The sequence below is a fragment of the Silurus aristotelis genome, assembly GCF_946808225.1.
Source record: "Silurus aristotelis genome assembly, chromosome: 16".
In the NCBI taxonomy this organism is placed as follows: Eukaryota; Metazoa; Chordata; class Actinopteri; order Siluriformes; family Siluridae; genus Silurus; species Silurus aristotelis.
Genome location: NC_139589.1, coordinates 24,182,428 through 24,209,174, shown reverse-complemented (window position 1 = coordinate 24,209,174; position 26,747 = coordinate 24,182,428). Strand labels below are relative to the sequence as shown.

The 26,747-nt window shown below is 41.1% G+C and overlaps 1 protein-coding gene across 10 annotated transcripts in view; it reads left to right on the top strand.

Moving 5' to 3' along the window:
- The first annotated feature begins 1,218 nt into the window (after window positions 1–1,218).
- Window positions 1,219–26,747, top strand: part of ptpn13 (protein tyrosine phosphatase non-receptor type 13) — a 62,190-nt gene continuing 36,661 nt past the window's right edge. For 4 of the 10 annotated variants that reach the window (XM_083563508.1, XM_083563506.1, XM_083563505.1 and 1 more), the window contains exons 1-7: window positions 1,238–1,601; window positions 9,780–9,902; window positions 14,936–15,102; window positions 16,815–16,880; window positions 16,996–17,181; window positions 18,692–18,785; window positions 23,113–23,619. In XM_083563508.1, coding sequence (XP_083419634.1) covers window positions 9,788–9,902; window positions 14,936–15,102; window positions 16,815–16,880; window positions 16,996–17,181; window positions 18,692–18,785; window positions 23,113–23,619 — 1,135 coding nt within the window. In that variant the 5' untranslated portion in view covers window positions 1,238–1,601; window positions 9,780–9,787. Of the gene's footprint in view, window positions 1,602–8,241; window positions 8,362–9,779; window positions 9,903–14,935; window positions 15,103–16,814; window positions 16,881–16,995; window positions 17,182–18,691; window positions 18,786–23,112; window positions 23,620–26,747 lie in introns of those variants that run through there. The other 6 variants (XM_083563509.1, XM_083563507.1, XM_083563502.1 and 3 more) reach the window with 4 other exon arrangements.

Here is a 26,747-nt window from a genome sequence, read left to right as displayed (position 1 = left end):
ATATATATATATATATATATATATATATATATATATATATATATATATATATATATATATACAGTATATATTTAACATTGTACATTAATATAGAAAACATCCAAAGAACAGGTATGGAATTATGTAGTTAACAAAAACGTGATCATGTAACTCGTATTATGTTTCATATTTTAGATTGACCAATGTAGCTACACTTAGCTTTAATGATATCTTGGCAAACTCATGGCATTCTCACATCAGATTCATGAGGTAGACAGCTGGAATGGTTTTCAGGTCACAGATGTGTAATGTGTAGAGTCAATATCCATATAGTGCTACTCCAACTACTGTACAGATCTACAGTTATGTAAAGAGAAAATAACCATCATCACTTTAAGAAATGATGCTCAGTCAATCCAGAAAAAAATCACAAGAAGTTTAAATGTATCCATCAAACCAAAACCATCAGACGTTATGATGATCCTCTCATGTGGACTGTCCTAGAAAAGGAAGATCATATAGTGTATATGTGTGAGAAAGTGAGATGATTGTAAGTAGCTCTGCATAAGGGCGAAAAAATCTAAAGTTCAAGAAAGCACAAGATTTCTATGATTTCTACAATTTTTTTATTTATTTTATTTATCAATGTTTTTTTTTTGCAGATTCCACAAGGTGTCAAATCTTTAACTTTTTGACCTCCACTGTAATTATCAACTCATTTCTCTAGTTTTAGCTTCATCTCCAATAAACCAAAAAGCATCAGATGGAAGGTTTCATTTGTACAACCCAATTTTTATAATGTTACTCAGAGTTTGGAGTCAGTGTGACAGTAACAGTCGTACGATCTCTATAACGGGTCTAATGATGTTTCCATTAAAAAAAAAAAAAAAAAGAACAAATCTGATGTCTCATTTGCACCAGGATATTGAGAAGCTTAGATGGTTTGCTGTATTGTGTAAAATCGTTCCTGGGAAAGCGTGTTGCTTCACATCGTTGGAAATGTAATGCACAAAAAATATTTCGGAATTAAACAGTGACAGTTCCTGCTAAATCTATAAATTGGTATATATAAATTATTGTTTTCCAAATATCAATATAAATATATATATAAGCAGTCCAAATATGAACCCTGATCCACAGGCGTCACTGAATCCACCCAGCTCAGCCTAAGTGGGTAAAAATGCGTGATCTGGCAACCAGTATATGGCAACCCAGAGAGGTACAAACTGGGTGAAGAGTACGGTTCTGGCAACTCTCTGGAAGCCAATCCCTCTCAGCTGTAATGGCTTACTAGTTTGGAGAAGAAGCAGAAGAAGCGCAAACGCGAACGCAGCCGCAGCCGCAGTCCACACGCCGTTCCGAGCTGCTCGGAGCCGGGATCAGGGCGGAGAGGGAACCGGGGGATTTATACCGTCTAAAGGAAGTGTGTGGTGAGGAAGGAGAGGAACTGCGGAGGAGCATCGGGAGATCTGGGGCTCGGATGTGGATCTCGGAACAACCTGTTGGAGTTGAGAAGGAGAGGAAGAAGAAGGAGAAGGAGAAGATCTCGGGTTCTCATTGTGGAGGTGATGCTGGAGCTGCAGCTACATTGTAACCTTTAACTGAGCTTTCACACTGTACAGGTGAGTGTTCCATCCTTCACTCTCTACTGCAGCTTCAGGTGTCTGATTGTAACATTTTAACACTGCACAATATCCTCTTCATCATCATCATCATCATCATCATCATCATCATCATCCAAAAAGATAGATAAGTCAAGTTTAGTTCAGCAGGTGAACTTGGAGCAGATCCTCCACACTTTTACACACTTCCTCATGCTCTACTGCAGCTGTTTATTCTCTGCTGTAATACTTACGTGTGTGTGTGTGTGTGTGTGTGTGTGTGTGTGTGTGTGTGTGTGTGTGTGTGTGTGTGTGTGTGTGTGTGGTTCTATGTTTGTAAACCAAAAAAAATACCACCATGTTTTAGAGAGATCCTAATCTTTTTTTTTTTCTTCTTAAAATAATTAAACCAACAGGAGATCTATCTATCTATCTATCTATCTATCTATCTATCTATCTATCTATCTATCTATCTATCTATCTATCTATCTATCTATCTATCTATCTATCTATCTATCTATCTATCTATCTATCTATGTCTCTCTCTCTGTCTCTCTCTCTGTCTCTCTCTCTGTCTCTCTCTCTCTCTCTCTCTCTCTCTATCTCTCTCTCTGTCTCTCTGTCTCTCTGTTTCTCTCTCTGTCTCTGTTTCTCTCTCTACTAATATTTTTTTCGTTTAATTAATTCATTTAATGTTTTTCAGAACTTTTCTTTCTATATATATTTTTCACATCAGTTCTTTATATAAAATGTATAAATAATATATATATATATAATTATTGTGTACATTTAGTGAATGTGTCTGGAGCTCTGTTTATAAATCCACATACTATCACCATGTTAAAAAAATATAAAAAAAGATTAATAAATTATACACACACACACACACACACACACACACACACACACACATATATATATACACACGCACACCCAAACATACACAAATCACACATAAGCACACACACACACAATATATATATATATATAAATATAGTGTGTGTGTGTGTGTGTATGTGTGTGTGTATGTGTATATATATATATATATATATATATGTGTGTGTATATTAGTGTGTGTGCGTTTACACATATATTCATTCCTATGTTGTAATTAATTTCAGTAAACGTGTATAATGATGTTTATCTCGTTATTTTGCGTCTCTCTTTCTAAACCCAGACTCCACCACTTATTTTTTTAACCTTTACATCTCTGATAACTTGCTGGAGGGTAAAATCTTTTCGGTGCGTAGTTGCGGTATGTTCCTGCTTTTCTTGTTCACTGTGTGTTTATAGATGATAATTATACTGCACACTTGTCAGAGTTAAAGTCTGAATGTGACTAAACAAAATCTCGCACGCTTTAGAGATCCTGGTTAGTTGTTGTTATGGTTGTGTTTGTAATCAGAGACGGAGCAGCTTTATCGATCAACCGCACTGTTTATTCAGGTTTATTTCTATCCAGCTTCTAACAACGGACATGATCCCAGAATGAAATGGTGAATATAAATGTTCCTCATAAACGAGTCCTCAAGACACTCGAATGCAGAACTGTTCATATCTGTAGCATCATATTCCTTTAGTTCAACCCTCTACAGTGACCTCATGACTGTCTGGTGGCTAAAATCGATATTATATGGAAAGTTTGTGGACACCTGAGCAGATTCTTCTCTATTTGAACATTTGAGTTCACGTGTAATCTCCATGTTCTGGTGTAATATCCTCCACTCTTCTTCTGGGAAGATGTTCCACTAGATGATGTGGAGATTTATAATATTTCATTCAGCCGTGAGGGTGTTAGTAAAGTCGGTTACTGATGTAGGTGAGATGAGGAGACCTGAGGTGCAGTCAGTGTGTTCAATACCAGGAGATCTTCCACCAAATCCAACCCATGGAGAGCAGATCTTCATGAAGCTGGGTTTGTGCACAGGGGTATCGTCATGCTGGAACAGGTTTCGCGTCTCCTAGTTCACGTGAAAATTTCCTGTTCCTGCACCCAAAGACGTCCTGTTACAATTGTGTTTCTTCAACTTTGTGGAAACAGTTTGGGGAAGAACTTCATCTGGGTGGAAAAATCAGGAGTCCCAAAACCTTTTTGTTGTAGTTTTGGAAATGAGTGACGGGAGTTTATATGTTGGTTTTACTTTTCTTTTGCTTCAGTATTTCAGCGTTGCTCTGAGTTTCGCCTGCTGGAATCTGAAAGGCAAATTGTTTGGATGTAAAAATGTTACACACACACACACACACACACACTTGGTTTAAAGTCTTGTTGGCTGTAATACGACTGTAATGTTGTTTTGTTTTGGCCGATACGATACAGTAGGACCGATATCGGGTTTAATTCCTGATATCATGCGAAAACCTTTTATGATAAACTCCACTCTTCTGGGAAGATGTTCCACTAGATTTTGTGGAGATTTATAACATTTCATTCAGCTATAAGGGTATTAGTAAAGTCAGGTAGTGATGTAGGTGAGAAGGTCAGGAGGCTCCTGGGGTGCACATTTACTGTTCATTAGGGTTGGAGCTCTATAGCAGGAGATCTTCCAACCCATGTAAAGCAGATCTTCATGGAGCTGGATTTGTGCACAGGAGCATTGTGACGCTGGAAAAGGTTTGGGTCTCCAAGTTCAGGAGTCCAGAGGCATCTGGTACATTAGTGTATAACTTTGTGCAAACAGTTTGAGGGAAGAACCACGTCTGGCTCGGGAACGTCAGGTGTCCCAATACTTTTGGTCGTATATCATGTATTTTCGGCAGCTCTTGGGACATGTTTTGTGAGTGGCGTAATCGAAACGCTAATCCTCTAGACGGCTTGAACACGGACGGAAGGAAGCTCTGGACCGAACACGTTTTTTTTATCTTCACGTCTGTAAAAAAACGGATTTCTTTTTCACGTTGAATTCGGAGTTGAGTGGAACGTCGGTGCTGTTATTCCACTCCGTCCTCACTGAGGAAATGCCATCTCTCCACAGAGGGGGGGTGTGTGTGTGTGTGTGTGTGTGTGTGTGTGTGTGTGTGTGTGTGTGTGTGTGTGTGTGTGTGTGCGCGCGCGCGCACGCAAGCACGCACGGACGGGTGTGTGACATTCGCTCTCAGCAGGAATCTGCACTTTTCCGTTCCATCCCTCGCTCTCGTCCGACCTTCAGCTCTCCAGACACGTCCCGGATTGTGGTATAAACGTCTCGATAGCGTTTTCTGCTGCCGTGTTTCTCAGGACTCTGTTGAAACATTTCCATTTCCTGTGAAACGTTTGTTGTTCGGGGCCTCGAGAACGTCATTTTCTTACGTTGTATTGTTTGTTTGTTTTTGAACTGTAAACCCGCTATTTACGAGAGGTTTCACGTGTAAATTCATGGCCTTCGGTTTACGACTGCAACGGATCACGACTTGCAGATTAAATGATGATCGCAGAATGAAAGCAATTTTGAATTGTTTCCGTGCCGATTTTGCTTTTGAAGTAATTCCGTACCTACACAGAGCAGTCACGTGTTCACGTGAACGGGACGTGTTAATCAGTCAACAACAACGTCCAGTGGAGGAGCAGAAGAACTTAAAAAGCCTTCCGCATCATTCAAATCGCATGTATAGAAGCTTTTCCTTGTAACTTTTCTTGAAATAATTGGAAAGCCAATTAGATTAGTCTCCGCCCCCTTATTTATTTATTTATTTATTTTTTTTGCTGAGCCGAAAAAAATTACTCAAAAGCCGTAATGTGATTCAAACCGCGAGTTTTGTGATTCATTACACGACTACCTTTGGAAGACGCCTTTTATCCAGAACAACTTTATCTCATTCGTACAACTGAGTAGATATGTGGTTAAGGGCCTTGCTCAGGGGCCCAAGAGTGCCATTTTAAAGTGGCTGGGATTTGACCTCATGACCTTCAGGTCCAAAGTCCAATGCCTATGAAATCCCGGTTTTATTCTTCAGGATAGATTTGTGCAGGACTGAACAGTGGAGCTTTTAAGGGCCGTGCTAAGTGGCCAAAGAGTAGGAGCATGGTAAGGTTGGGATATGAACTCATGACCTTCTGATCCAAAAACTACTAACCACTAAGCTACCACCAGGTCCCTTTCTTCTTTCCGGATCCACCTGGTCTGTCCTGACATCCTTCCTCTGGATAGAATTCTCTTCAACTGGAGACCACTCTGAGTGAGGATGGTTCCACATCAACAGCCTAAAGAACCCTGAAGTTTCTGAGAACATTAAGTATGGATTTGGACTGGAATTAATAACAGTCTGCATGAACAGTTCCTCATTTAAGTGTCAGTCACTGAACAGTCCACCAACAGTGATGGAACTGTAATGAATGGACATTTGGTGATGATGATGAGGTTCCACTTTTGAGTCTGGTTCTTCTCAAGGTTCCTTCTCAGGAAGTTGTGCTAAAAGTGCTCTACAAATAAACTTCTAGTCGTATTGACCCGGAGCTTCTCTCGGTTTCTCCTGCAGTGGACGTTTATACTCAGATCACAATCTTTTGATTTCAACATCTCAGAACCCACAACCTTCTCCTCACATTTTCTCTTCTCTCTAAACAAGTCTTATCTTGCTATCGTGTGTGTGTGTGTGTGTGTGTGTGTGTGGGGGGGGGGGGCTATTTTTTGTTTATTTTACATTATCTCACTTTTCCAAAGAAAAGCAATGAACCTCTTCTGCAAGCCAGAAAAGATAAAAAGGAGACCTTGAGAAGAAGAGAAGAGGAGGTCAGAACTGTGTGAGTAATGAAATAATAAAGGATGAGTAATGAAGTGCTAGCATAGCATCAGACTGAGAACTAGCAGCTAGCGTGGGGCGTGTCTTTTCCTGTAGCATGGTTTCTTTATCATGCTCGTTTTCTTTTGGTTTCCCCCCCCAAAATAATGCTTTCCACTCAGGGTCTGTACTGTGCATTCGCTGGAAACGGTGTCCAACTTGCTCTCAGACGTCTAGACGTGACCCAGGCCTGGGGTTAAAGGTCAGCAGGGGTGTTAAGCGAGCGATGGGAATCTTACTGCTCGAATGTCTTGGCGCTGCTAATAGAACGAGTTACAACTTGTAGAGTGCAGGAACATGATTGGTTTATTTATTTTATCCTCTTTGATCTATGTTCTCTCACAGTGTTCTCACACACACACACACACACACACACACACACACACACTTGTCATGTTTAGACAGATGTACCAACAGGCATAATGGGTTTTTCAAAAAAAATCCTGTTTCCAGACGATTAGCGCCGACTGGTTCTGGCGAAAAGCGAAACGTCGCTCAGACATCTTGAATCCGTCCCTCCGTCCGGTGGAGCGTAAAACGAGGGATGAATAACGGACAGACAGATGAGACGAGGACGGACTTTTGAGGTGAACACATGCTTGGGAAGTAGATGTAAAAGAGGAAAGGGAACGAACGAGGACCGAGACGATGCCTCTGTGTTTTCTTTTCTTTTTTTTTTTGGTGTCCCACAGGGAGCGATGTTAAACTCGGAAACATGAAAAAACATTGTATCTCTGAGATTTTTGGTTGGTTTGTACGCACGGGTTTTATTTCTGGACTCGCTTCTGTTCATTTTTATTGTTATTTTGGCTAATTAGCGTAACTTCCTGTATTAAACGATTAGCTAGAATTAGCTGAATTCTGATTGGTTAACTGCACAGCTGCAAATCCCAGGTTAGTAGGAGGAGTCTCCAGTTCTGTGCTTTGTATCAATTTATTTAAATATAATTTTTTCACTCAGAGAGCAGCTATGAATTCCTCACCAGATGCTGGGTTTTTGTTTTCTCTCTAGATGGTAATAAAAAGAGGAGCATCTGTTCTAAACATACAGTTTTATCTGTGACCCTGGAGACGTCTTCTGTAAATGTCAAATAAACATCTTTCCGAAATCGTCACTGTATCAACAGTTACTTTAAAGTTCAACCTCCAGCATGTTTACTGGGTTCCTGTAATTTCGCTCTCAAATCGCATAACCATCCAAAAGTTCATCACTTCGTTATTTTACACAAACGTTCCCGGTTCCTAGAGTGCATTCGCTGGATCACTCGCTCCGAACACCAAAACACAAGATGTTCTCCTGGAACTGCGCAGTTCCCACCCAGGTGGTTCCTGCAGAGCTTCTGGAAAATGTTAGCTGTTGCTAGAAGGTTTTATTTTCGGCTGAGCAGGACAGCAAACACACCTGACCTGGTTCTTTTACACATCGGCTGGAATGGATGTTTAAGTTTCCTTTCATGAACCCATAAATGTTCCATATGACAATTTGCAGGATTAATTACAGGATTTTTTTTGTTCCTTTTATCAGTAAATGTTCTGCTGAAGCAGATTGTATAATGTATATTTTACATGCATAAATTTGCATCTTATTAAAATTTTAATTTGTGTATTTTTGATTGGTGGATTTAAGGTTTGGATTTAGTGGTGATCAAAACTTCCGAGAGGCTCCTATAGACACTTACTTACCATCTTCTGACCAAACACCATTAAGAACCTGAGCAGAACAGAACAGTGCTGTGGTGTAAAACATCTACCGATTGAGTTTGGAGAAGAGATTAGAGAAGCGATTACAGGGTCTGGTCCTCTCTCTCCACCCCCCCCCCCCCCCCCTCTCTCTCTCTCCATCTCTCTCTCTCTCTCTCTCTCTCAGTACAGAAAGATTTTCAGGCTGTTACTAAGTGGAAATGATTTTAGCGACTCCACCCACACGTCAGCTTTCTGCCCAGAATGAAACGACCTCTGTGCTGGACTTTATGATGTGCTTTTGGAAACCTTTTTGATCCAAGCATATATTTGGGTGTTTTGCAAAGTAAGTGTGTGTGTGTGTGTGTGTGTGTGTGTGTGTGTGTGTGTGTGTGTGTGTGTGTGTGTGTGTGTGTGTGTGTGTGTGTGTGTGTGTGTGTGTGTGTGTGTGTGTGAGATAGAGAGAAGGATTTGTTTGAGCGGATGAGGATGACTCGTGTCTGTGGTATTCAGAGCAAAAAACGCAGAAGGTTTTCTTCGGATCATCTGGAGTAAAGCTCTGTGTGTGTGTGTGTGTGTGTGTGTGTGTGTGTGTGTAAGAGGGGTGTGTCTCTGGAGGATTAGATTTCCTGGTTCTGACCTTTTTAGAAAAGTTGTATATTTTTGTGAAGCTCATTTTCACAGTTCTGTTTGAATCAGCTTTCAATCCAGACGATTCCTCAGGCGTTTGTTTTGAGGCATTTTCACTGTCAAAACTCCTCCTGAACAAAGTGGAAGAGAGCGGGGGATGGACACACACACACACACACACACACACACACACACACACACACACACACACACACACAAGGCCATCACTAATACGCATTCCTGATAGTTTTATTGTGTTCTGTGTGATATGAACTAATGACCTCGACACATTTACTGCTTATGCAAGTTTGAGACAGAGAGAGGGACGGAAAAGGGGAGAGACGGAAAAGGGGAGAGACGGAAAAGGGGAGAGACGGAAAAGGGGAGAGAGTGAAGAGTGAGAAAGCCAGAGAGAGAGAGAGAGAGAGAGAGAGAGAGAGAGAGAGAGAGAGAGAGAGAGAGAGAGAGAGAGAGAGAGAGAGAGAGAGAGAGAGAGAGAGAGAGAGAGAGAGAGAGAGAGAGAGAGAGAGAGAGAGAGACGCAGACGGAGAGAGAGATGGAAAGGCAGACAGAGACAGACAGAAGGAGAGAGACACAGACAGACAGAGAGCATCTTATTGTCTTATTTCTAAATTTTTGGAGTGCGTGTGTGAAGCCTCAGGACCATCAGCTCTGTAGGTGTGGAACGTGTACAAGCCGAGCTCCTGGAGAGGAAAATAAATCTGTGAGGGTTTTTCTGAAGGGAAAAAAGACTCTGATGGCGTACAGGCTTCCTGAGAGTTTTGAGATCTTGGCTGGGAGTCTGAGGCTGAGCTGAAGATCAGCTTCTACACTTCATTATCCCACTGCAGGAACTTCTGTAATTCCTAAAGCATTCGTGCCAAACATGATGGAAATCCGAGCTGTCTGATCTCAGCTCTATTGGAATCAGATTGATGATATTAGCACAAAATATACCTGATTAGATTTTTTTTACTGAATGTTATGTGGTGGTGGTGGTGGTGGTGGTGGTGGTGGTCACATGAGATCACATCAGATTTGGTGATGGATCAGACCACATTTGCTCCAAACGCATGATGAGTTTTCTCGTAAATCTGCTGCGGTTTGATGAACATTTCGTGTTTGTTCTCTCAGCAGGCACCATGCACGTGTCTCTGGCCGAAGCTCTGCAGGTCCGAGGAGGTCCTCTGCAGGAGGAGGAGGTGTGGGCCGTGCTGAACCAGAGCGCCGAGAGTCTGCAGGAACTCATGCGCAGAGGTGAATACGACTTCATCATACACTACACAGGCAAAAGTATTGGGACACCTGACCTCAACGTACAAATTCTTTTCACATGAATGAGAAGACGCAAACCCATGACAAGCTCCATGAAGATCTGCTTTTCATGTTTTGGAAGATCTCATGCTGTAGAAGTTGGACCCCAGTCCTCCTCAACTCACAAAATCTATTGGAACATCTAGAAGCTCATTATAATAGTAAATGGGGTCTAAATGTGGGATTGGATGTTCAGAAGGATCTTATGGTCAGGTGTCCACAAGCCTTTGTCCATATCGTGTATTAGTCCTCAGCGACGCTTGTTTGTGATCTGTGTTACCAGAATTGTAATATAAATCGTATTTATTTTCGCATTTCTATTCGGAATTGACATTCAAGTTTATTCCTAATATTTGTGATTTGTTTGGAATGTTATTAGCGATTTACGGAAACGTGTGGGTGAAGAGATGAAGAGAGGTGGTAGCTTAGTGGGTAAGGCATTGGATTTCGGCTCTGAAGGTTGTGAGTTCAGATCCCAGCCACACCACGCTGCCACCTCTGGGCCACTTTGGGTAAGTGCGTCTGCTAAACGCAAGTGATCGCGAAGTGGTAAGGATCAAAGGTTGGGAGTTCAAATCCCAGGTCCATCAAGCTGCCAGGACTCGAACACGCCACAACACACGTGACCTCGTTTACACGCTTTTTTTTTTTAAGTAGTTGAAAAGAAGGTTTTTGGTTCATGATCATTTTAATAGAAATCAATCAGCGTTTGAGTCGTTAATATCATTCTATTAATAGATCAGTGTGCTGAGAGTCACATTCGAGTCTTTACACAGAAACTGAGGTGATTAAGTGAAGAATCTTGTGATAAAAATTATCATAGGAACATTAGAGTTATAATAAATCACTACTTTGGAAACTTAAGTTCATTTGAAGGCAAAAACTTTTATACTTTTACTCAAGTGAAAGTTCGAAGGGACACTTTTACTGGAGTCACATTTTACTGTCTTTACTTTTACTCAACTACATGGTTTGTGTACTTCATCCACCACTTCTGTACTGGTGTGTGTGTGTGTGTGTGTGTGTGTGTGTGTGTGTGTGTGTGTGTGTGTGTGTGTGTTAACGCTTTCACTTCTTTCCTGGATGAATTTCCCGTTTTGTTTAGATGTTCACTCCTTCGTCAGGTTCCGCTCGGTGTCTTTACGCCTATCGCAGGATCTCATTCTATTTTGATTTTACTCTCGTCCTCTTTCAGAAAGAATCGTCCCTCCGTTCTCTGCTTCGTCCTGTTCTCCTGGTTCCTCTGGTCTCTGTGTTGCTGTAGGGCTTTTTTCTTTCTCATACTTAAACACTGCACTAATTTATTTCCGGCGCCAATTGAATGCTCCGGAAACGTGTCGCATTCGATTTCTGTTGTGTAGAAAAAAGAATTTAAGGCGATTTGCAAAGGAACGAAGGGAAGCAGTTCCATTGTCCAGTCGTCCCACACGTCTTTTCCATAACGGCTTTATTTTTGTAATAATAAATAACGACATGTTGGTGTACGTCTCGTGTTGTTGCTGATCTGAGGTCGTATTTACTCGATTCAAAAACCTGATAAAGATTCAATGATTTGAATTATTTCCTGAAACCTAAAACCCATTGAATTCTAAGAGGGTGTACTTATTTTTTCACATGCCTGTATTTAGGCTTTGCTGCTTCTTCGTACGTATTTTGGAGGTAAAGCGGCTCTGCTCGAGGGATGATATTTATAGTGGAACTCAGTTACTCATAAACCTGAAAGTGGAAACGTGACTCGTTTGACTTCTAGATGAGAAAATCAAAGGAATGTCGATCTGTTACATTCCGTGAAGATTAACTCTTTCGTTTCCGGTGCGAGTATCGCTTCTGTTCACTCCGTGTGTGTGTGTGTGTGTGTGTGTGTGTGTGTGTGTAGGCAAGACCAATAATCCAGAAAATAAGACAAAATGAAAACGAATGTAACATTTTTTTTATTATTAAATTGTGTGCACACAACAATTAAACTTGTTTACAAAAAAAGGCAATACAAATAAAACTAATTTTATTGCTTATTAAAAAATAATGAATTAATTAAAAATCTGTTAGTGAGATGCTAAAACAGTGGAGGACAGGGAGACAGGAAGAACGGTGTAGACAGTAGAGGACTGTGTAGAGTGAAGCACAGCAGAAAGCACAATGAAACAGTGACGGACAGAGAGACAGAAAGGACAAAGACCGTGGAGGACTGTGAGACCGTGGAGGACTGTGAGACCGTGGAGGACTGTGAGACCGTGGAGGACTGTGAGACCGTGGAGGACTGTGAGACAGAGGAGGATAAGACAGTGGAGGACAAGGAGACAAACAGAGAACAGGGAAACGGAGAGGACAATGAGAGTGGAGGACAGGGAGACAGAAAGAACCGTGAGACAGTGGAAGACGTGGAGGATGGTGAGTCAAAGTAGAATAAGACGCTGGAGGAGAATGAGACAGTGGAGGACAGTGAGACAGAGGACAATGATTCTTCTTTCCTTTTGGCCCTGTTGGTACCAGTTGGTTTGGATGGTAATGAATCCTTCACCCTCAGGGTCGATGTGGATGATGGTGGTGATGTAGCTGGTTCTCAATGCATCATGATAAAGGAGAGGAATTCGTCCTTGTCTCACAGCGACTCTTTATCTGACCTCCGTTTTTTACAGACGCCCAGTAAAGCGCGGGCCAATCTTTTTATTCACAACGTTGGCACAGTATGTTGCTTTGTTTTGTGCAAGCTAAGCAGTTTAGCGTATTCCAGCCTTTCCTGTGACTCCAGGCTCAGCACACTCTGATGTTATCAGGAAGTTCTCCAGGCTCCTCCAGCATGACCATATCCCTGTGCACAAAGCTAGAATGAAATTTTTTTATTATTTAGAAAGTGACCAATATTTTACAACTAATAGACGTCAACTTTGAGGACAAAATGTTCATTTGCTGCTTAATAAATAAATCCACCCACTAACAGCTGCCATGATGAAGAGATCATCAGTGTTCTTCATTCACCACTCAGAATGTTATAATGTGTGTGTGTGTGTGTGTGTGTGTGTGTGTGTGTGTGAGAGATCTCTTAATCATGGTACCTGTTAGTGTGTGTGGTTTATTAGGCAGCAAGTGAACTTCAAAGTTGATGTTAGAAGCAGGAAAAATTAGTGCGTTTGACAATTGAGACGTCTAGACGTCTGGGTGAAAGCGTCTCCAAAACTGCAGCTCTTGTGAGATGTTCCTGGTCTGCAGTGGTCAGTATCTATCAAAAGTGCTCCAAGGAAGGAACAGTGGTGAACCGGCGACAGGTTCGGTGGCGGTCGAGGTTCATTGAGGCACGTGAGGAGCGAAGGCTGGTCCGTGTGGTTCCGATCCAACAGATGAACTCCTGTAGCTTAAACCGCTGAAGAAGTTCATGCTGTTGATGGTCGATGGGTCACGACTGTTTTAGCAGAAAAAGGGGACCAACGTAATAAATGCTGATCAGTGTATAAATGGATGTATAATAAAAGAATATTGATAAAATATAAATGTTTTAAATGTATTAAAAAAAAAATACAAAAATAAGAAAAAAAATATAAAAATGGAAGTAAATTCATTTATCTGAAAGAAATTTTGAACAAATTTTAAATAAATAAAAAACATTTCTTCTCGGCTCGTTTACATGGTCCACATTGTTTTTTTGTTGCTCGGTTTGAATGTTCTGTGAAGGGAAGAAAAGTCATACAACCACCTTTTTTTTCCCTCCTTTTTTTTTTTTTTTTTTTCCCCGTCATCTCAAAGATTCCCAGATTCCCTCTGGCTCGGAGTTCTTTCTCGCTGTGTGACTCATTGTGTTTTGGACTTCTAAGGTCTCTGCTGTTGTCATTTCTGAATGGAGTCTTTTTTTTTTACTGCCTTTAGTTTTTCATCTCGTCGAGCTGGAGGCAGACGATGACTACATTCTTTCTTTCTTTCTGATGTTTGAGATAAAAGACTAGTTTTCCTGCCAACTCTCCAGTCACGTGACACCACGTTCCTCACTCGCCTTTAGCCGTTTGGTCTCCGTTAAAAGCCGTAGCGAGGCTGGAGCATGTCCACTAACTGCTCCTGTTTGGGTTTGTGGGGAATTTCAGGTGCAGAATATACCATGTGCTCTTTCTTTTTCTTTCCCCTCTTTCCGCCACGGTCAGCGCTTCGCCACAGGAAACGTGGGTTTACATGGCGAATTCCAGCGCGTTAAAGCGGCGCTACGTGAAATGAACCCGTCTGTTTTCTCCTTCGTTATGTTTAAAAGGCAGGAAATATAAAAACGGGAAGAAATTACTGAGGCTCTTTCTGTCCTTTTCATATTGAGACTAGAAATTAGCGTAGTTTGTTTGTAAGAAGCATATAATGACTTTGTGAGGGATTTGGACGAGGAGAAGATGCTCATCATAATCATCAGAGGCTTTTTCTGTCCTTTTCTATATTTCAGTCTGTTCCATGCTAACAGAACACTAGCGACTAGAAAGTAGCGTTGGTTGCTTGTATGAAGTTTAGGAAGTAAATAAAGCCTTTTCCAGGCATTGAGGAGATTTTGAAAAGTACACACACACACACACACACACACAATGTGTGGATCCCATCCAAACAGTCCATAAGTTTGTAACACTAACAGCACAAAAACTGTGGTGTTATTTTAGTGGTAGTACAGAACGTTCTGGAACATGCTAGCTGCGTTAGCTTCATGAGCTGCACTAGCGGTGGTGTGAGTGCTGTATTGTATTGTGGAGCTTCTTTTGTTTTGTTTTTCAGTTTGTTTTTAACCGAGAAGCTCAGACAGGAATGCAGTTGTTTGGCCTCAGTTCTATTTTTGTCCTTTTTTCCCTCAGCGCTTAGTTAACTGCTGTAAGTGTTCAGGATTCGTCAGCTTTTTTCAAAAATCCTCAAATTTCAGTTCAATCATTTTTAAGTATGTTGTTTATGAAGGCTGATTTGTGCATTGTGTGTAATAATGCTGTAGATCCAAAGTTTTAAACGTGTGTGTGTGTTGCCTGCAGACCCGACTGCCCTGGGTTTCATCATCTCGCCGTGGTCTCTTCTGCTCATGCCGTCTGGAAACATCTCGTTCACGGATGAGAACGTGACTCAGCAGGATCTGGGAGCGTTCACATCCCCGGAAGTGCTCGAGGGACTCAACCTGTCCTCGCTTTCAGACATCGAGAAGGTACTGCGACCTTCATAATTGTGGGCAGGGAATGTTACACGGAGTGGGCAGGGAATCTTAGACAAAGTGGTGTACTAAATCTATTTACTGTTGGTGGAAGGAAAATTTGAATGAATCCCACTACAGGTGTCCATCTGTGGCTTTATAACACTGCTGAATGTGTAATGAAGTGTCAGGCAGGTTACAGTGTGTGTATAACTGTGTAACTTTCTGACACACACACACACACACACACACACACACACACACACACACTGCAGTGTGAGCTCTCGGTCTGCCTTCAAACCTCCTTCTTTTATAGCAGAGTGAAAGAATCCACTGCATTCTTCTAGAAACCGAAAAATGTGGCTTTGCTTTTCTTTCCTTCAGCCATGCCAACTCTCTCTTTCTCTCCTTTTCTCTCTCTCTCTCTCTCTGTCTATATCTCTCTATCTCTCTATCGAGAGAGAGAGAGGGAGAGAGGGAGAGAGGGAGAGAGGGAGAGAGGGAGAGAGAGAGAGAAGGAGAGAGAGAGCTGTAGAAACAGGAAAGATGTCTGTATGTACCATCACTTTCCTTACAAACGTGTACACACACACTAACCTGCAATCCAGTGATTAAACAGAAGTGTGTGAGGTTGTCGTGATGTTAATTAAGAGATTAGTCACATTTAGTAGAACAAAAGGTCAGCATGGTTTATTAGTCATCCTGTGTGTGTGTGTGTGTGTGTGTGTGTGTGTGTGTGTGTGTGTGTGTGGCGTTCAGGATCGAGTCGAGCGTGCAGCCGGAATTTCACGTGCCTCGTTCTGTTCTAACGGAGGCTTACGGATAATAGCAGCCCTGCGAAATGACACAATAGGCACATTGCGTGTATCCTGAGCTTCAGTACACATTCTGATTATTCCGCACTGCTGATTCGGACTTTTCTAGAGCTCTTTCTTTCACTCCATTTACTAAATATCTCCATAAACGTATAAAACACCTGTAGAAAAATGTTTAATGAGTAAATTGTTTGCATGATATCGGAGTCTCGTATTAGACATCCAGACGAGTTTAAGGTTAATGAGCTTCTGACGAAACTAATGAACACATTCATGGAGATCGGACAGTAGGCTAAGTTTGCTAGGGGTGTGTGTGTGTGGGTGTGGGTGTTTGCTGAGGCAGTTCAAGTGGGAATTCCAAAGCGATTGAAAGATGCAGGTCATGAGACTGCAGGAACCGTCAAGAAGCTTTAGAGAGGCAGCTTTTTATAGAGAAGTGCCTCTAAGGGGGTTCAGGATCCAGTTCACGAGAATAATGGAAGGTTGAGAAGCATCACATGGAGCTGTTCAGGATGCAGTTTGAGGACCAGTTTTAAAAGAGAGAACAAGGGTCGGTTTGAGATGCAGTTTGTGAGAGAAAAGGTTTGAAGGTCCGCGATTCATTCAACAGACGGAGAAGAAGTTTGGAGCTCTTATGGGGGTTTCAGTTTGAGGAAGAACAAGAGGTTTGAGGGTCAGTTTATTATTTTAGGAATTTTAAGGTGTCAGTTTTGGAGAATTTCGAGGCAGTTGAGGATTCCATTTGAGAATCTGAGGCAGAGCTTGAGATTGATTCCAAGCTGTAGTTTGTGAGAGAACTGAAGACCTTCAGTTTGGGGATGAGGGGTTAGGCAGACTGCGAGGCGTTTGAGAGGTGTTGTTGCATTACTGCTGGAATTATAAAATCATGTTTAAATTTTTTTGCCCTGACAGATGCACATGTATTCACTGGGCATGACTCTGTTCTGGGGAGCAGATTATAAGATTCCTCAAAGCCAGGTACAAATCATTTCTGATCACAAAGAAAATATTATTATTATTACATGATTTGCAATTTTAATGAAGGACAAGGAGTCGAATTACAGTAATGTGTGTGTGTGTGCACGTGTGTTAGCCCATGAAGCTAACTGAGCACCTGAACAGTATTCTGCTGAAGATGTGTGATGATTCGACGCTGACCCGCCTCTCTGTTCGCTCGCTCCTGGACGTCTGCAGCACACATGTCCGTAACTCCACGTGCGATCCGTCCTTTTCGTACGTGCGGAAGCTGGTGCGTCTGGTCCTCGGCAGTCTGTCTCAGGTACGCATCGAGCCTCGGTTATTGACGTGGCCTCCTTTTTCTCCTTTATTCCTTCTGTTGTTTTTCTTCACTCATGTTTGGTCTTCATGTGGTCTGCAGAGCTTTAGATCTCCTTTAGTTAACTACATTCGGTTGCTGTTGTCACTATAAAGTTAATTTTAACCTCAATGTACAGTGTGAGGCAGGAAAGTTTTTTTTTTAACTAGAAGTTGAAGCGTCCGGAACCAGTTTGGAAATTGTTTGGAACCAGTGTGAGCTCGTTCCGAACTCCTTGCTGTTAGTTATAATGGAGCAGTGAAGTGGTGCGTGACGAGCGTTCACCATGACAGCCTGGTGATGGTGTGAGACTGCACAAAGGGAATTCCGGCGTCATTACCAGTTAGGACATCACGATCCTGTCTCGTCTGCTTATTCAACGATCGAGGATTTTACAGATTCTGATATCTGGGTTGGGTCACACATGGGGTCAGTGATTCGCCTCTAGAGGCCGCTTTTGTAACTGTATAACGCAACCCGGAAAAACTATCAGTATGGATTGGCAAAACCAATGAATCAACCTCTAGTTTCTGCATTCAAACCACTTGCTGTAAGTTTATGGAATAATGCAGTGGTGCACAATAAACATTTGCTGTAAAACCTTTTTTTTTAAGAGTGGTGATAGTACGATTGCTGTGCAAAGGGAATTTCTGCATCACTACCAGGACATCATTATCTTGTCCCGTCTGCTCATGCGGTTACAACATAATTGCATCATTTCGGATTTACAGCTCGACACAGCGACGATGCGTGTTGTGGGACAGAGCGGCGTTCGGTTTCTTCGAAATAAGCAGAAGGGACACGATCATGACTTCCTTACTGGGAATGACGCAGCCCTCACATTATCACCGTTCTCGGTGAACATTTCTGTAGAAACGTACGTTTTTAGAACAAACCTTTAACCTGAACCTCAGTACATTTTTGTAGATTTTTATAAAACTGCATTCTGTAATAAAATAAGTTAAAAACATAACTAATGATCAGAGGAGGATGAATCTGTTACTACAGAAGCTTAGCGAGATTCGTGTCACTACATGAATCGAGCGGCTTCGTCTGATCCTCTTCGCTCCAAAAACAAAGATGACTGGGTAAATGATGTCACCGTGTCTCACCCCACCTTCAGCCAATCACAGAGCTCGGAAGAAAACCTCAACTATTGTTCACACACTTCTCTGGTTCTCCACCCTGCTGCTCCACACCTTGAAGTTGCCCATTTAGAGTATCATTTGTGCTGATTCACACCCTTTGTTTTTTTTTTTCTCCCTTTTTTCTTTATTTCCTCCTATCACACGTTCATTCTGTCCTGTTCATTTTACTTTTTATTTTTTTACTTAGAAATTCTTGACCATCATGCATCACTCTTTCACAATCTGTTTTTCTCATTAAATGCCCTCCCACACTCATGAGCCCCTCTCTCTCTCTCTCTCTCTCTCTCTCTCTCTCTCTCTCTCTCTCTCTCTCTCTCTCTCCATAGCTGGATGGTTTGCTCTCCCAAAATGAGAGGGAGTCCCTGCCTGAGAGGAGTAAAGAGATTCGAGAGAGGTTGCGTGGTAAAGGTTTGCCTGCAGGTAAAAAAGGCTTCCTTGAAAAGCCGAACATAAGACACACACACACACACACACGTTTTTGCCACCTACATGGCGTACCACCCACATCAAGGTTTTATCAGGACTGCACACCTGCGTGTATGCACACACACACACACACACACACACACTATTTAAGCATTTTTTACTGCGATTTCTTTATGCAAAATACTTGTCTCTGATTGGCTGACTAAAACCATCATTTACACAGTTAACACCAGTTTGATCACAACCACTGAAAAAACTTATTTAGTTATTAAAACAGTTACAGTATATTTATTTATATTGTATTTTACCAGATGGATATTTTTAGGTTCAATAGAAAGGTCACAGCCCAAGGTGTCCATGGCAACAAATAAGGTTAGTCCCTGTAATATAAGTCTAGTTCCTGTACAGCGGAGTTAGTTCCTGTGAAATAGGGTTAGTTTTCTGTATTGTAAATCGAGTCAGTGTAAAACTGGGTTATTTTCTGTAAACCTGGGTTAGTACCTATAATATAAGTCTAATTACTGTAACCTGGGTTAATTTCTGTAAATCTGGATTTGTCCCTGTAAGATAAATCTAGTTCCTGTATTGTAGGCTAGTCCATGTTAATCTGGATTAGTTCCTGTAAACTTGGGTTAGTTCTTATTGAAACAGGGATAGTTTTTCAGTGTAAATCTGGGTTTGTCCCTGAACAGCTGAGTTTGTTCCAGTAACATAAAGCCAGGCTTTGTGAAACTGCTAGTCACTGTAATGTAATGTGATATAAAAGCAATAAACATATATTTGTAAATGATTTAATTCTGTAAAGCTGCTTTAAGACATTTTCCATTGTTAAAAGTGATTAACAAATACAACTGAATTCAATAATGCTAGTCAGTGTAAAACTGGGCTAGTTGTAATCTCATGCTAGTCAGTGTAAAACTGGGCTAGTTGTAATCTCATGCTAGTCAGTGTAAAACTGGGCTAGTTGTAATCTCATGCTAGTCAGTGTAAAACTGGGCTAGTTGTTGTAATGTCATGTGTCAGCTGTGTATAAAGTAGCTGAGTGCTTTATAGCATTATCCTTCCAAATTTGTTCTTTCTGACTTTCCTCTTAATTAATTTTCATGTACGTAAAATTGCTCATACTCACAAAATCTTTTTTCTCATTGCTTGGATAAATTGTGTTTAATAATCTGAAGGGAATATTTTTGCCTTTGTGTGAGCTCAGATTTATTGACACACTGCCTGCCAGGCCCCGTGTTTGAACTTGTCCGAGCCGACATGCCTCGGATTTTGCATTTTGTTTGTGATTTGCACAACAAAGCTGTTCATTTCCTGCGCGGCCGTCATGTCGAGTCCGTGTCGAGTCCGTGTCGAGTCCGTGTCGAGTCTGTGTAGGTGGTGGTGGTGGTGGTGGAAAGCTGTAAAGTACAGCGGGAATGTGGTTGTACAGGCACGTGACCCTGGTCTGTTCTGAATAGGTGGAAATTGCTGGCTAGGCTGATTATTAGCAGAATTGAACGAGGTGAAAGTGTCTTGCTGATGAAAAATGTGTGAACTGACTGGTTTAAAGCACATTCTTACTTTCCTCTGCAACTGAAAATAGCATAAAAACTATATGATGTCATACGTCAGTAATGATTTCATGTAACTGTATCTTTTGAGAAAATATCAACACCTTTTGACCAATCAGAATGGAGAATTTGACGCTATCTGCATTCGCTTACGGCACTGAGGGTTTTTTGTATGTTAGGACCAGGCAGAAGGCACTCGGGTCCGTCTCCTTACCGAGCTGTCTAGACGTGCCTGAACAAAACCTGCTTCTAAGATTTATTCTTTATTTCTGACTTTCTTTTTGGTTGCGTTGTTGTTGTTTTTAATACTCAGTCGCCCGCAAACCTTTGAACACTGAATTATCACAATAAAATAGAAATAATGCAGTACATGTTTGCTGTATAAAACAAATATGGTCATGTTTTATTATTTAGATTTGGCATGGCTTCATTATTTTTCTTTAAAGTAAATAAATTAAACATTTTTGGTATTGTTTGCGATGCAGGTTTGTTGTAAGGGCTTAATGGTATTTTTAACCATATAAAGTTTAGCATGAGACACTGTAATACACTGGAATCTAATGACTATAAAGGTGCTATTAAACTGGTATAGTTACAGTAAAACTGCACTAGTTGTAAAGATTGGTTTTTGTCAATCTGGGCTCGTCACATGAAAATGAGTAGCTGTGAACCTGGCTTAGCTGCTATAAAACTTTTATTACTGATTACTTTCTGGTTTTATTTTTATTGTTAGTCACTGTAAATGTGTTACAGTTTAAGTTTTATTGTTACAGTAAAAGTTAAAATCCTGATAAAAAATACATTAATAAAGCAGGGCTAGTTATTAAACTAGTAAAGTTACAGTAAAAAAAACAAAAACAACATGAAACAGCAATAAAATGCTTGTGCAGTATTATACTTTAGTCTGTATCATAATATAACTATAATCTAAAACTTCAATATTGGTGTTGATCTGTTGATGATTTTATTTAATTTTTTAAAGTTGGCAACTCTAGTTTCTGAAAACCTCAGTTACTACTGTAAAACTGGTTTAGTCAAAGTAAAACTGGAATAGTTACCTAAAAATGTGGGTAGTTACTTTAAGATTAGTTAGTTATTGTGAAACCAGGCTAGTTACTAGTAACTCTGCTAGTTGGTTTATAAATGGGTTAGTTGCAATGAAAAACTGGGCTAATTACTGTAAAATTGGACTGGTTTATTATAACTGTTTTAGTACAGTCAAACTGGGCTAGTTACTGTAAAATTGGACTGGTTTATTATAACTGGGCTAGTTACTGTAAAATTGGACTGGTTTATTATAACTGGGCTAGTTAAAGTAAAACTGGGCTAGTTACTGTAAAATTGGACCGGTTTATTAAAACTGGGCTAGTTACTGTAGAAATAGGTTAATTACAGTAAATCTGGTCTAGTTACTATAAGACCAGACTAGTTAATGTAAAGTGGACTAGTCAACGTAAACTTCCTTACAAATATGCTAATCACTGTAAACCTTGCCTGGCTATTGTAGAAATGTGCTAATCACTCGGAACTAATTAAAGTAGATCTTTTTTTGTTAATTAAAAGTCGGAAACGACGTTAACGTTACAGCTTTACAGAATTACAGCATCGAATGACTTTTGGCTGTTGCCTTTTTTCCTCTTCAGGCATCAGGATTCTGTTTCCAAAAAGGAAAATGCAAGTTAAAGTCCCCATAACTAAAAATAGGTCAAGCCCTCGTTCCGTTTTTCTTTTCTCTGTCCCAGTGTCTTTGTGCGTTCTTCATGTCCAGGCAGTGAATTTGTGCACAGAGCCGGATATAAACCCGAAGCCGGAAAGAGGCGTTTTGGAAAATCTGAGCGAATGGTCCGAGCTCTGGTGAGCTTCTTGACAGCCGCAGAGAACATAAACAGAGCTGCTTATGTGAGCGTGGCGTGCTATCGATTACACACAGAGTAGTTAGTTAGTTAGTGGTTTGGAGTCTCGCTCGGTTCCTGGTGCCTGTTTTGTCTCGCTGTGGTTTTATCTGGTGATGTGTAGAAGTCGTGACCGGCGTGAACAACATGTCAGGCTGATGAATCATCTCTGTTTGGTTTTGGGCTGTGACACAATCATCTTCATCATTATTTAATTCAGCATGCAGTTAATGCGGTGAAAATCCAAACAAAATCCACATGATCATGAAGTCACGTCACCGTAAAACTGGCGTAGTTTATTTATTAAAACAACCGACGGTGTTGCATCGTCACACGGCATTCCATCGTCACGTCTCACAAATAGGCATTGTTAAAGCTTTTTAATCAACAATTTTCACATATTGTGCAAAAGAAAAAGAACAATAAATAAAATGAATGTTTAATTTGTTTAATTTAGTTTAGCTTTCATTTAATTAATTTATGGGATTTTTTTATTTTCTATAAATTTTTCATCTGTATTTGTTTACTTATGTTTTATTAATGTTGCTCAATAAGGCAAAACTAGAAATAAACTTTATGCACGACAATATACAAGACATTAAACAAAATCTTTTTACAAAAATTACAAAAACTTGTCAATTTGATTTCTTTATTTTGTCATCAGCACAATAATGCAAAAGTAAAAATTGTTGGAGTTTTTATTGATATTGTGCATGTGATTAAAATACTGACAAAAAAAAATGCAAGCAGAAGAAAAGTATAAAAATGATTTGTGTTTTATCATTTTATTTGATATTTACTGTGTGAAATTGAGTGTGTGTGCTGAAACGACTTCACGTCCTGTTTGTGAATAAATGAATATTTTCTGGTTGCCAGGTCGTAGTGCGGCTCATCGTGTCCTGGAGCGTTACCGAGCTCGCTCTCAGGAGCAGGCCGCTCTGAGCCGAGGCCTGAGCCGCTCCATGGGCTCACTGCCCACTCACGATGAAAACTTCCAGCAGACTCCGCCTCCATCAGAGTCCTCTTCTGAACCGTTTGCACGACAGCAAAAGGTTAAAGGTCAGCTGACTGAGCCGGACCGCCGATCCATGCCAAACAACAAGAAGAAGAACTGGGCGTCGTCTGTGGATTTGGCCTACTTGGACCCGGAGTTGCTGCGTTTCGGGGCGCTGGAAGAGGCCCGGCGAGGAAGCAGTGCCCTCAGCACACGCTCCTACGGCAGGCCCAAGTCGGCATCGAGGGTCCGAGACATGCCTTATGGAGATTTTGAAGTTTTGGCAGTCAGGAAAGGTCATCATCACTCGGCGCAGTCGGTGGGCGGAGCATATGACAAACTTCGGGAGAAACACAAGAAGTTGCACGCGCTCAGTCAGGCCATAGACGGTGAGTACGCGTTGAATAATTCATATGAACACTGTGGAGGGCCATCAGGGTCAGAAAGGTCTACTTTACTCGCCTAAACTCTATCACATCAGTCACTTACATTCTGATATATTTTTGTCTATAAATAATAATTAATTATTCCCATAAGTCTATTCTCTTCACTCCATAGAGTTTATCTTGTGTAGTTTCTCTCTAAAGTTTTGGTTTAAGTTTCTGTCCAATCAGATTGCAGCTGTCACATCACGTATCACCATAAGACCAGCATTGTGAGCACTGCAGGCTTTTTTTTCTTTTTTTTTCTTCGAACAATAAAATCTATATTATCCCTAAAGCTGTTGTTTAACACCGGGGCCATCTAGCATGCGTACAATAACGTCTGCATTTTCACGTCCTCTGATTGGCCGGTCAGAGAGCGTCACTAGTCAGAGCTCGCAGCCCGCATCTGTAGCAAACTGCACAAACTCAAATCTATTTTAATAGCTGTTTTTTGGGGGGTTTATTTTTGTTTTTCTTTCCATTTTACAACGACTGACGGAAAAGAAGAAATCGATTTGATCACAGATGATATAAACATAACACCATACTGTCATTTTAATAAACTGATTAACCAGGAAGTGTTTTCAATCAATCGTTATTGACTTTTTATTTAAGAAAAATTTACACGCGTGAGGTCTGTGAGCTCCACACAATATTTAGAATGTTGTCTAATTATTGTATTAAATTGCATTTTAAGGAGATTTTTTATCTGACATTCATAAAAGGAATCTCCGGGTTCAGAGTCTTGAAGTCTTCCATTAACAGATCAGTTTAAGTATCTATTAGAATATGTTGCTGTGGTATAAGAAGAATAAAACAGGTGGAGGAAAAGGTTTTTTCTCTCTCTGTGTTTTCCCGTCCCGTTAAAGCCCCGGCTTTTCCTGGCATGAGCCGCTGCGGCGGCGCTTTAACCCCGGGAACACGAGGAGGTGCAGGACAGACTTTCAGTTTGAGTGTCCGTCTATGGCGGATTTTTTTTTTCATGACTCACTGTGGCAGCGGGGTCCAGATTCCTGGAACTAATTAGAGCGATGTATAATTGTAGCCGTTCAAAAGCTCGCTGTGTGTGTGTGTGTGTCAGTGTGTCAAAGATTGAGCGCTTTGAAGTGATCATTAACAAGCATGAGAACTAGTGGCAGAGATTTTTTTTTCTTCTTGAATAAAATGGCGATGAATCCCAGCCTGAACGTCGAAGTGTATCGAGAAAAAAAAAAACGTATTTCTGGAACCAATTTTAGCTTCAGGACAAATTGTACTGTAGGTGTACTGTAAAACACTCGTTCTAAAATGAGTCTCCAGTAACAGTCAGCGATAACGGAGATAAAGCTGTAACCTGTCCAGCGTCAGCAGGGCATCAGGACCCAACTTGGAGAAATTGGAGTTGTGACTTTTTTTCTGAGCTTCTGATTGGCCAATTTTCCGCCCCAATTTTTCCAATTGACCAATTCCTCAGATCTTGTAGTCCTTCCGCATTCCAAACACCTAAAGTTCCCATTTACATGTGTATTCAAATCTGTTCTCTGCTCTTTGATGGACCTACCTGATTCCCCGTTTTTGAATGTTCTCATCACTCATTGTTTCTGAGAATGGCCTTGAACATGGACAGCTGAAAGATGAGACTAGTGTGGATTTAGGCTCAGGTCTACACTACACAGTGGTCCTTTGTGAGACATGTTCCTGAGGAGGTTTCTTGTTCATGTCGTCTCATGGTCACCTCTGGTTTACTCATTAGGGAAATCACACTAGTGGGAGATCTGTATCTATATAACGTCTAATCTGCAGAGATGATGAGCTGAACTTCCTGTGTAGAAGACTGGCAGACGCCCGTCTCGCCCCCGGCTCCTCGTCTGCGCCTTCTGCTCGTTCCCTTCCTGCTTTTTGGGTCACGTAGAATCTCTGCTCCGGGTTACGCCACGCTGCCTGACAGGAATCTCCTCCACCGTTATTACGACTTCAGCATGCGTGATGGACGAACCCAAATATTTTTCTTTTCTTTTTTCCCCCCACAGCTCGAGTCCGAGCCGGAGGGGAAATCGAGCACGGAGCGTTTTTCTGTAGACGTGTCGTCTGGCAGCGTTTAATTTTGTGGTTTTCTTTCTTTTTTTTGCTTTTGGTCTCGCCGTCTCCTCACTCGGTCCCGGCCTCCGTTGTTTCCTTGTTTCATGCCCGTGGCGTCCTACAGACGGAAATGATACGTTTTTACAGTTTTGTATGAGACAAAATAGAGAAACCAGAAAAAACGAGAATTTATCAATCAATTTAAAAAAAAGTAGCAGTAAAAAATTTCAGTAAAAAGTCATTTATTTCTACTGCTGATTTTCACACAGACAAAAATTTTTACAGCTTTACAGAATTTAGGAAGTGAAGGAAAGAAAAAAGAGAAAAACGGGGAGAAAATTCAAATAAAGAAACGATGAATGGGGGAAAAGTAGAATGTATGAGAAGGAAATTGTGTGTGTTTTTTATGTAGGTGTGTAGCTGTTTGTGTAGGTGTTTATTGTCGCGTGTAGCTGTTTGTGTAGGTGTTTATAGACGCGTGTAGCTGTTTGTGTAGGTGTTTGTAGACGCGTGTAGGTGTTTGTAGACGCGTGTAGGTGTTTGTAGACGTGTGTAGCTGTTTGTGTAGGTGTTTATTGTCGTGTGTAGCTGTTTGTGTAGGTGTTTATTGTCGTGTGTAGCTGTTTGTGTATCTGTATTGTATGTGATTGAAGCTGAACCTCACCTGTAATTATTTATGAAGGTTCCTCGAGATAAAGAACAGGAAGTGAGATTCCGCCGGTGAACAGCAGTGTTTCCCACATCACAGGAATCCCGCCTCATTTCCTGTTCACGATTATGTGTGTGTGTTTGGGTGTGTGTGTGTGTGTGGGGGGGGGGTGTGTTTGGGTGTGGTTGAGAAAGAAGCAGACACTCATGCAGTTTTACAAGGGGAGAGAGTGGGGTGGGGGGGGGGAGATGGAAGGAGGAATTTTGAGGATTTCAGCAGGAGCTCATTATCGTTAGTAGCTCCGTGAATCACACACTCGAGGAGAAATAGAAACAATATTATCGCACTCGAACTGTAAAATTCTCCTCGAATGAATCCAGTGGCT